The sequence below is a fragment of the Cebus imitator genome, unplaced genomic scaffold (genome assembly GCF_001604975.1).
Source record: "Cebus imitator isolate Cc_AM_T3 unplaced genomic scaffold, Cebus_imitator-1.0 Scaffold71, whole genome shotgun sequence".
Lineage (NCBI taxonomy): Eukaryota > Metazoa > Chordata > Mammalia > Primates > Cebidae > Cebus > Cebus imitator.
Genome location: NW_016107386.1, coordinates 1,922,558 through 1,933,251, shown reverse-complemented (window position 1 = coordinate 1,933,251; position 10,694 = coordinate 1,922,558). Strand labels below are relative to the sequence as shown.

General features: G+C 44.5%; 1 protein-coding gene across 4 annotated transcripts in view; it reads left to right on the top strand.

The window, feature by feature from the left end:
* The window catches only part of NOLC1 (nucleolar and coiled-body phosphoprotein 1), an 11,839-nt gene extending 3,426 nt beyond the window's left edge, over nucleotides 1-8,413 (top strand). The window contains exons 2-13 of one of the 4 annotated variants that reach the window (XM_017531170.2): nucleotides 1,181-1,236; nucleotides 1,354-1,496; nucleotides 1,599-1,720; nucleotides 2,530-2,701; nucleotides 3,778-3,878; nucleotides 4,003-4,138; nucleotides 4,463-4,591; nucleotides 4,800-4,910; nucleotides 5,019-5,666; nucleotides 6,127-6,233; nucleotides 6,404-6,496; nucleotides 6,679-8,413. In XM_017531170.2, coding sequence (XP_017386659.1) covers nucleotides 1,181-1,236; nucleotides 1,354-1,496; nucleotides 1,599-1,720; nucleotides 2,530-2,701; nucleotides 3,778-3,878; nucleotides 4,003-4,138; nucleotides 4,463-4,591; nucleotides 4,800-4,910; nucleotides 5,019-5,666; nucleotides 6,127-6,233; nucleotides 6,404-6,496; nucleotides 6,679-6,837 — 1,977 coding nt within the window. In that variant the 3' untranslated portion in view covers nucleotides 6,838-8,413. Of the gene's footprint in view, nucleotides 1-1,180; nucleotides 1,237-1,350; nucleotides 1,497-1,598; nucleotides 1,721-2,529; nucleotides 2,702-3,777; nucleotides 3,909-4,002; nucleotides 4,139-4,462; nucleotides 4,592-4,799; nucleotides 4,911-5,018; nucleotides 5,667-6,126; nucleotides 6,234-6,403; nucleotides 6,497-6,678 lie in introns of all 4 variants that reach the window. The other 3 variants (XM_037739494.1, XM_017531169.2, XM_037739493.1) reach the window with 3 other exon arrangements.
* Nucleotides 8,414-10,694: the final 2,281 nt, after the last annotated feature.

Below are 10,694 nucleotides of genomic sequence, written 5' to 3'. Positions count from 1 at the left end.
TTTTTTGAGATGGTGTCTTGCTCTGTTGCCCAGGCTGGAGTGCAGTGGCACAATTTGGGCTCACTACAACCTCCGCTTCCCAGGTTCAGGTGATTCTCCTGCATCAGCCTCCCAAGTAGCTGGGATTACAGGCTCCTGCTACCACACCCAGCCAATTTTTGTGTTTTTAGTAGAGATGGGGTTTCACCATATTGGCCAGGCTGGTTTTGAACTCCTGACTTTAGGTGATCCACCTGCCTTGGCTTCCCACAGTGTTGGGATTACAGGTGTGAGCCACTGCACCCAGCCTGGAGGCTTGTTTCTAATGATTTGGTATTATAATCCACATTGCAGCAAACACATTTTTGTATTAGTGTTTGTATTCTCATGTAATAGGTAAGATTACATTCTTAGATAGTACATTGATAAAGTGAAACTTTTATTTTGGCAGGGGGCTAGAGATGGAGGTCTTGCTATGTTGCTCAGGCTGGTCTTGAACTCCTAGCGTCAAGTGATCCTCCTGTCTCAGCTTCCCAAAAGTGCTGGGATAACAGGCATGAGCCAGTGTGCCCAGTCAAAAGTGATTTTTTTTTTTTTTTTAAGACAGAGTTGCTTTGTATTGATAATGAAGAGGGAAAAAAAAAAAAAAGGCATTATCGCTGTTGTTCCCCAGGCTGGAGTGCAATCTTGGCTCACTGCAGCCTCTGTCTCTTGGGTTCAAGCAATTTTCCTGCCTCAGCCTCCCGAGTAGCTGGGATTATAGGTGCGTGCCGCCATGCCAGGCTAATTTTTAAATTTTTAGTAGAGATGAGGTTTCGCCATGTTGTTTCAGGCTGGTCTCGAACTCCTGGCCTCATGATCCACCCACCTTTGCCTTCCAAAGTGCTGGGATTCCAGGCTTGAGCCACTGTATCTGACCGAGTTTTTTTTTTTTTTTTTTTTGGACTTTGATAAATATAGATTGGCAGGCAGGGGATTAGATGGTGCCAGAAACATAGGAATAGCCGAAGTTTTTTATGTCAGAAATTGGGAAATGCACAAATAGAGTATTTTTCTCTTAGTTTATGCAAGTAGCAAAAGTCTTATCAGGATGTAACATTTATACCAAAATTAGTAGGTATGTATATAACAGGCCACATTTAATGAAAGTATAACTGGGATAAAATAATTTCCTTACCCAGTTCTTTTTGTTCTCCTACAGACACAGCAGGATGCCAATGCCTCTTCCCTCTTAGACATCTATAGCTTCTGGCTCAAGTAAGCCTTTCCTGTTCCACTTTGGCTGTTTTCTCCCCCGAGGTGGGTTGGGCTGTGTTTCTTGGTTTGGGAAGAAGATTCCAATCCCCTAGAAAATGGTCTAATCTACCTCAGCAGGTCTGCCAAGACCCCAGAGCGAAAGTTACAGGCAAATGGACCAGTGACTAAGAAAGCTAAAAAGAAGGCCTCATCCAGCGACAGTAGTGAGGACAGCAGTGAGGAGGAGGAGGAAGTTCAAGGGCCTCCAGCAAAGAAGGCTGGTAAGGCAGAGTAGCCAGTGGGCTTGATGGTGCCAGGAAAAGAATATACAGCCTGCTTGTCCCATATGGCTGATTCTTACTGGGACCTGTGCTTTTGTTCAGCTGTATCTGCCAAGCGAGTTGGTCTGCCTCCTGGGAAGGCTGCAGCCAAAGCATCAGAGAGCAGCAGCAGTGAAGAATCCAGTGATGATGAGGAGGAGGACCAAAAGAAACAGCCTATCCAGGTTTGCAGGTTTGGGAAGAAAAAGGGATTTAAGGATTGGAAAGGAAGAAACCTAAAATTGTGGCCTCTAGCTTATAACCAAAGGTTGATGGTGGCAGTACAATAGGTGATTATGAGGAAGAAAATCTGTGGATTTTCAGGAAACTGATAAAAGTATGAGATCTGGAATGGATGTGTGAGGCTGAAGTCGGGCTCAGACTCCAGAGGAAAAATTAAACCCATTTTGCTTGGGGAGTTTGGGTTCCTCTGGGACACTATTCAGGGATCCAAGAATAAGAGAGTGTGTTTTCTTGGAAGCTTTGGCAGGAACAGGGCCAACATATCAATGGCTTTTTCTTTTTCTTTTTTTTTTTTGAGACACAGTTTTATTCTGTTGCCCAGGCTGGAGTGCAATAGTGTGATCTCAGCTAACTGCAACCTCTGCCTCCCAAGTTCAAGCTATTCTCATGTCTCAGCCTTTCAGGTAGCTGGGATGACAGGTGCCCACCACCATACCCAGCTCATTTTTGTATTTTTAGTAGAGATGGGGTTTCCCCACTTTGGTCAGGTTGGCCTTGAACTCCTGACCTTGGCCTACCAAGGTGCTGGAATTACAGGCGAGCCATAGCACCCAGCCAACTTTTTGTTGTTTCTTTTTGTTGTTGTTGTTGTTTAAGAGTTTTTGCCCTTTCCATATCCTATCGTTAGCTTTCTCTTGCTCTTACTGCTCCATTAGGCCCCTAAAAATAAAAGGAACCTAGGAGGAACCTAGGATGCCCTTTGGGTACCAGAAGCTTTTGCGGATTCCCCTCCTTGTGTTTTTTCTAACAGAAGGGAGTTAAGCCCCAAGCGAAGGCAGCCAAAGCTCCTCCTAAGAAGGCCAAGAGCTCTGATTCTGCTTCTGATTCTGACTCAAGTTCCGAGGATGAGCCACCAAAGAACCAGAAGCTAAAGATAACACCTGTGGCAGCTAAACCTCAGGCTAAAGCCCCACCTAAACCAGGTACTGTTTCCATTCCCAAGAGGCTGGGCTGGGGACCAGATTTCTCTGGGGACTGGTGTTAAAATTGCTGGTACTGTTTGTTGAACTAGAGGTATTGATTAATAGTCTTTTTATTTTAAAGCTTTTTCAGTAATAAATAATAAGATTTCATAGTTAGGAGCTAGTAAATAGAGAAACAGTTACTGCAACAAGGGAAAATGTATTTTTTTTTTTTTTTTAAATAGTATCCATTTGGCATTTTGTGACATTTCATAAACATTTTATGTACTCACACATCCCATTCCACTGTGACCACTTATGTATCTATTTGTTGTGCTTTTCACTGCCATTTTTGCTCTTCTACATTCATTCTGTAAGACAAATGAGTATTTTTCTTTTTTTCTTTAACTTGTGATGAGGGTTAGGTTATGATTTCTCCGAATGGAGGTTGAAGTGAAAGATTTTAGAGGGCATACTTAGATTATTTATTTGCTCTTTTTTATTTTTTTTAAAAAGCCAGTCAAATTTAGCAGTGGGGGGTTGTATACCAACTTTAGTGACACAAATGTTATTAAGTTCTGATAACCCACTACCATTGGACCCGCCTGTGCTCTTTTTTTTTTTTTAAGACAGTTTTATTCCTGACTTGGGATAGGAAAGGAATCCTTTGATGTGGTAAACCATGGCATTCTCCCTGATGGCTGCTCTAAAGTTAAAAGAATTGGTGAACTCCTAGCCAGGCGCAGTGGCTCACTCCTGTTATCCCAGCATTCTGGGAGGCTGAGGTGTGTAGATCGCCTGAAGTCAGGAGTTCAAGACCAGCCTGGCCAACCAGACTGACCAACATGGTGAAACCCCGTCTCTACTAAAAATACAAAAATTAGGCAGGCGTAATGGTGGGCGCCTGTAATCCCAGCTACTTGGGAGGCTGAGGCAGGAGAATCACTTGAACCATTGCACACCAGCTGTGGGACAGAGCTAGCCTCTTTAAAAAAAAATTGGTGGACTCCTAAGTTCTGTGCTCATAGGAAGGAGGTTTTTCATGATCCTGACTTGTCCTAAACCTCCTTACTCTTTCTTTTTCTTGGGTATTCCAGCTCGACCAGCATCTAAAGTAGTCAATGGTAAAGCAGCCAGTAGTAGCAGCAGCAGCAGTGATGACTCAGAGGAGGAGAAGGCAGCAGCCACCCCCAAGAAGGTCTGGGCCATAACTTCTGTCAGGGAAGAGGTGACCAGGGTGGGATGTGTGTGTGTCTCCATTCCCTGGCAGGATTGGTTGGGTCAGCATTTTCCTGTGGTAATCAATTTTCTTTCTAATGCAGACTGTACCTAAAAAGCAAGTTGTGTCCAAGGCCCCAGTGAAAGCAGCTGCCACCCCTACCCAGAAGAGTTCTAGCAGTGAGGATTCTTCCAGTGAGGAGGAAGAACAGCAGAAAAAACCCATGAAAAATAAACCAGGTGACCTGACATGGGGAGTGAAGCTGTATGACTGTGGACAGGGCCCAGTTGCAGTAACCACATGGACCTCACCATAGGGCTACTTGAGCATCCTCATGAGATGACAGCTAGCTTCTCCTAGAGCTAGTGACCCAGAAGCGAGGAGGAATCTGCAGTGCCTTGTATAACCTAGACTCAGAAGCAACACCATGTTCTGTTAGAACTGAGTCACTAATTCTGGCCCATACTCAAGTGAAGGCAAATTAAGCTTCATTTCTAGAAGGAAGTAGTATCAAAAAATTTGTATACATATCTTAAAACCATCACATCGTCCCTTTTACACAGGTCCATACAGTTCAGTACCCCCACCTTCTGCTCCCCCACCAAAAAAGACCCTGGGGACCCAGCCTCCCAAGAAGGCTGTGGAGAAGCAGCAGCCTGTGGAAAGCAGTGAAGACAGCAGTGATGAGTCTGGTGAGTCAGAGGGATGCAGCCTCCCCTCAGCGTGGATCTGGAGGAGGCGATGGGGAATAAGGGAGAGAGAAAGCCTTCTATCCCTTCATTGCTTTTTGCTTAAAGCAAGATAGAGTTAAGGCTCTGTGTGTGTCTTCGCATTCTTTTTATTGCTATCCTGGTTGGGTTGGGACCCTGGACCCAGCATAATGCTACAGGTTCTTCTCAGATTCAAGTTCTGAAGAAGAGAAGAAACCCCCAGCTAAGGCAGTCATCTCTAAAGCAACCACTAAACCACCTCCAGCAAAGAAAGCAGCACAGAGCTCTTCAGACAGCTCAGGTAAGGCATATGGAAGCCCTCAGTTCAGTGAGATGCTCTTAGGCAGCTGCTAAGGGCTTCCCTGAATCTGATTTGAGGAGCTGTTGATTCCATCCCTTCTGTGTCTAGACTCTGACAGCTCTGAGGATGAAGATCCTTCCAAGCCAGCTGGTACCACCAAGAATTCCTCAAATAAGCCAGCTGGCACCACCAAGTCACCTGCAGCGAAGCCAGCTGCAGCCCCTAAGCAATCTTTGGGTGGTGGCCTGAAGCCTGTCATGCGAAAGGCTGACAGCAGCTCCAGTGAGGAAGAGAGCAGCTCCAGTGAAGAGGAGAAGACAAAGAAGACAGTGGCCACCACTAAGCCCAAGGCTCCTGCCAAAGCAGCTCCATCTCTGCCTGCCTCTGGAGCCAAGCAGGCTCCTCAGGGTAGTCGGGACAGCAGCTCTGATTCAGATAGCTCCAGCAGTGAGGAGGAAGAGAAGACGTCCAAGACCGCAGTTAAGAAGAAGCCACAGGAGGTAGCAGGAGGTGCAGTGCCTTCCAAGCCAGCCTCTGCAAAGAAAGGAAAGGCTGAGAGCAGCAGCAGTTCTTCCTCTGATGACTCCAGTGAGGAGGAAGAAGAGAAGCCCAAGAGCAAGGGTAAGGGCATTCCAAGACCACAAGCCCTCAAGGCCAACGGCACCTCTGCACTGACTGCCCAGAATGGAAAAGCAGCTAAGAACAGCGAGGAGGAGGAAGAAAAGAAAAAGGCAGCAGTGGCAGTTTCCAAACCAGGTTTGTACCCAATGAACATGCCCTCTGGGTTTTGTCCCGCCAAATCAGGATGGGATACACTCTTTGAGGGTAGGGTAGTGAGAGGAGGCCCACCACTGGGCTTCCAGTTGGGGAAACCTGGGAGGAAGAACAGGAAACTGATCTCTCCCTCTTTTTTTGATGGAGTCTCACTCTGTCACCCAGGCTGGGGTACAATGGCATGATCACAGTTTGTGCAGCCCCAACCTCCTGGGCTCATGTGATCTTTCCACCTCAGTCTTCTCAGTAGCTGGGACTACAAGCATGCACCGCCATGCCTGGCTGATTCTTTTACATTTTGTAGAGACAGAGTCTCACTCTATTGCCTAGGTTGATCTCAGTTTCCTGGGATCAAGCAATCCTCCAACCTTGGTGTCACAAAATGCTGGAGTTCCAGTTGTGAGCCACTGCCCCCCGGCCTGAGTTTGGCTTTTGTTTTTAGGTTCATTAAAGAAGCGGAAGCAGAATGAGGCTGCCAAGGAGGCAGAGACTCCTCAGGCTAAGAAGATAAAGCTTCAGACACCTAACACATTTCCAAAAAGGAAGAAAGTAAGCTGTCTCACTTTCCTCTTAGGAGCCAGCCCTTTAAAAGTAGAATAATCTAGGATCATCTTGACAGCTCTGCCTGGCATGACCTGGCACATGTGCACATGTATATCACTCAGGAGAGCTGTTACATGATCACTCTGTCTTTAATTTCCTACTTCATTCTTCCGTAGGGAGAAAAAAGGGCATCATCCCCATTCCGAAGGGTCAGGGAAGAGGAAATTGAGGTGGATTCACGAGTGGCAGACAACTCCTTTGATGCCAAGGTGAGAGAGAGATCTGTACCATTCTTGGGAGGGAGGGTGGTAGTGCAGAGAACACAGCTCTTGGTTCAGGTTGGTGGGAATCCTTTCTGGGTTCAGGTTGCCTTGAGTAGGGAGTAGAAAGAAAAAAGTGACAGGGCCCTGGCATGGTCCTTCTGTGTTAGCCTTGTCTCTCTACTTACCAGCGAGGTGCAGCCGGAGACTGGGGAGAGCGAGCCAATCAGGTTTTGAAGTTCACCAAAGGCAAGTCCTTCCGGCATGAGAAAACCAAGAAGAAGCGGGGCAGCTACCGGGGAGGCTCCATTTCTGTTCAGGTCAATTCCGTGAAGTTTGACAGTGAGTGACCGGGCCATCTTTGGCGAAGCAGAGGTGATGGTCAGAGATCACTCACTTTCTCCAGTGGACCTGGGAACCCTCAGGTCTCTAGGTGTGGGTCTTGATGAGGACAGAAGTTTAGGGTAGGTCCTAAGACTTTACAGTGTAACATCCTTTCTGGTCCTTATCTGTGTTACCTAGTTTTGTACAGACTTGGTTTTGAGTGTTGAGTAGCAGGGACAAAATAAGGGAATGTTATTTTTTAAGAAAATTCATTTTCATTGCTGTCTCCTTCCTTTTCTGTGAAAGTCCTCCTTCTAGAAATTTGTGTATTTTATATTAAATCATTTCCTATTGATTTTTGTTGTGATTTTCAAAGGTGGATTCCCACAGACAAAAACTTAGCTATTGCTCAAGACATAGTAAAGGGTCACATGTATGACTTTTTATAACCGGAAGAAAATTCTGCCTTTGTGAGTGCACATGTTCACATTTCATCCATCTTTCCCTCAAAACCCTAGCCAGGGGCATTAAAGAATGGCTGATGTATATGCAATGTCATATTAAGCATGCACTGTGTATTTCATCCTCATTTATTGGGTCTGGGACTGAGGTTTTTAGCCAGCATGGACCTAACCTACTTTTTGGAATAAAATTTACTGTTTTGTTACAGGCAAAATTCTGGTGTGGTATGAATGCCGTGGGTCATTCTGAATATATTTTTTTCTGTAATTTTATCATTACATGATGTTTGCAATACATGCTTTGTTTTTTAATTTGAAAGCAAACTTTTCTACTGTTGATAGACATTTTTTGACAACTTGACCCTTCCTAGTATTGAGTACTAAGTTGAGGACTGCATCGTATTTCACAGTATAGAGAACAAAATGACGTTAATTTGAAAAATACATATCACTTGGTATTGCTGTCTTGGTTGCAGTGGTGACATAGAATTGGTTTCATTAATTCCTACATGGTTGAGAATCAGGAAAGTGGGGAAAAGAAAAACTCAATCCTCAGTAGGAAGGTAGGCTATAGTAGATGAATTTATTGGTAATCTCTATATGTGCTAATGGGGTTGAAAGAACCTTACAGAGCATATTACCTGATAAACTTGAGTGGGTTTGGGAGAACAAACTAACAGGATTATTGTATCTCATAGTTGGTACATGGGAGCAATTGACGTGCCCCCCTTCAGAACCTTAACTGTTAGTAACAGTGGCTATAACAACACAAACCAGTGACCAGAGATACAGCTCTTAGGCCAAGTTGGCCTGTGGATATGGCTGCAGGAAGTGACTGATCAGTGGTGGTGCTCAGCCAGAACAAGACGGAGAGTGAAGAGTCCACAGCTTTCTGGAGGCTAAGGTGTTTGGGTGGTAGGAAAGTGTGCCCCAAGCCTTCATGGATGATTTGTAGGTCTTAAGATTAGTCTCCTCTTGTTTGGATTCCACACTTGCTAAATAACCTGATAATAACCTGGTTTTTCATGTAACTGACTCTAGGAAGAAAATGTACTGTTCATGCTGACACCGATATTTCAGTCTGCATGGTAAAAGTTCTACATCTTACTATAAAATAATAAACTGGCTGGTTTATAATGTGTCTTGGGAGTTTATTATTGTGAGTCTGAACCCCTTCTTCTTCCTACTCAAAACAGAACAACTTGGGTGCCAGTTAGAGGACTGGGGTCTGGACCTGTGACTTCACTGCAGAGGCTTTTTGGCAGCAGCTTGCAGGGTTTTCTTGGCCACAGCTTGTCTCATGGTGCCTTTTCCAGTCTATATTGCAGCTTGTGCATAGTCCAAATTGGGGGTTGGCAAAATGGCCTATGGGTCAAATCCAGCCCATGGCTTGTTTTTATATTACCTAAGAGCTAAGGATGGTTTTTATATTTGTAAAGGATTTTAAAAAAGATAATAGCTGGTGTGGTGACTCATACCTGTAATCCCAGCACTTTGGGAGGCTTAGGTGGGTGGATCACCTGAGGTCTGGAGTTCCAGACCAGCCTGACCAACATGGAGAAACCCCATCTCTACTAAAAATACTAAATTAGCCGGGCATGGTGGTGCATGCCTGTAATCCCAGCTACTTGGGAGGCTGAAGCAGAAGAATCGCTTGAACCCAGGAGGTGGAGGTTGTGGTGAGCCGAGATCGTGCCACTGCACTCCAGCCTAGGCAAAAAAAAAAAGATATGACAGAGACCTTATCAATGGCCCACACAGCCTAAGACATTTAGGATGTGGCCCTTCACAGAAAAGGTTTGTGCCAATCCCTGGTCTAAATCAGTGATTCCTAAGACAGCTGAAAATTAGAGTCATCTGGGGAACTAAAAACATGGATATGCAGGGGCCTATCCTGAGACCTGTTGAGTCAGACCCTGGTGCTCTGTGGTGAGGCCTGAGTGTTAGGATATTTTAAAGCTCCCAGGTGATTATAATGAGCAGCCAGAGCTGAAAAGCACTAAGAGTATTTGGAAAGAAGTGAATTGGTATTTCCCACCTTCATGCTTCCATTTTCAAACATACTTGTTAAAAATAAGAGTATACAATGAAAAATTTAAGGCTGGGTGCGGTGGCTCACACCTGTAATCTCAGCTTGAACCCCGGAACCCGGGATGTGGAGGTTGCAGTGAGCCAAGATCGTGTCATTGCATTCCAGCCTGGGCTGGGATGGGTGACGAGCGAAACTCTGTCTCCAAAAATAAGGCTGGGCACAGTGGGTCATGCCTGTAATCCCAACACTTTGGGAAGCCAGGGCGGGTGGATTACGAGGTCAGGAGTTCAAGACCAGCCTGGCCCAGATGGTGAAACTCCATCTCTACTAAAATACAAAAAAATTAGCCGGGTGAGGTGACAGGCACGTGTAATCCCAGCTACTTAGGAGGCTGAGGCAGAGAATTACTTGAACCTGAGAGACAGAGGTTGCAGTGAGCTGAGATCTCGCCACTGCATTCCAGTCTGGGCCAAGAAGTGAGACTGTCTTAAACAATTTCATCTCAGCCCTATTTCCTGGAACCTGCTTCTTGTCTCCTTCCAGACAATTTCTAGGTATGTGCTACTATAGGCATCCTCCTCTCCTTTTTTTCCTGGCACAAATAGGGCAGTTTATCATGTGCAATGTTTTACAACTTTTAGAGCTCATTTCATAGCAGAACACAGTAGCCCATTTTTAATGGCTGCATGGTACTCCGTTTAAATTATTTAAATTAGTATTTTACGGGGAGAAGTTTAGGTTGAGTATTTTGCTATTATAAATAGTGTTAACACTAGATATTCTTATACATGAGACTGAGTATCTGTGTAGATTTATGTAGGAAATATTCCTAAAAGTGATTGCTGGTTCAAAGGATATTTGCATTTATTAATAACATTTTGATCATTATTGCCCTCCAAAATCCTACTAATTGTATAGTTCCAGCAACATTTTATCAACATGCCTCTGCCTTCTTGCCAACACTATTTACCAAGTTGATCTTTTCTACTTGGATAAATGATAATGTTCTCTCATTTTTGTTTTATAGTAGTAAAGCACAACATGAAATTTACCACCAACCATTTTTAATTGTATAATTGAGTAGTAAGTATATTCACATTGTGTAACAGTTCTCTAGGATAGGACGTTTTCCTCTTGTAAAATTGTAACTATATTCATTAAACACTAATAGCCCCTTCTCCCCAGCTCTTAGCAACAATCTTTCTACTTTGCTTTTATGATTTGACTACTTTAGCTATAACCTCATGAGTGGAATAGTAATAAAACTATCTTTTTGTGGCTGGCTTATTTTAACTTAGCCAAATGTCCTCAAGGGTCATTCATGTTGTAGCAGGTGACAGGATTCCCTTCCTTTTTAAGACTTCATGATATTCCATTGTATGTCTGTACC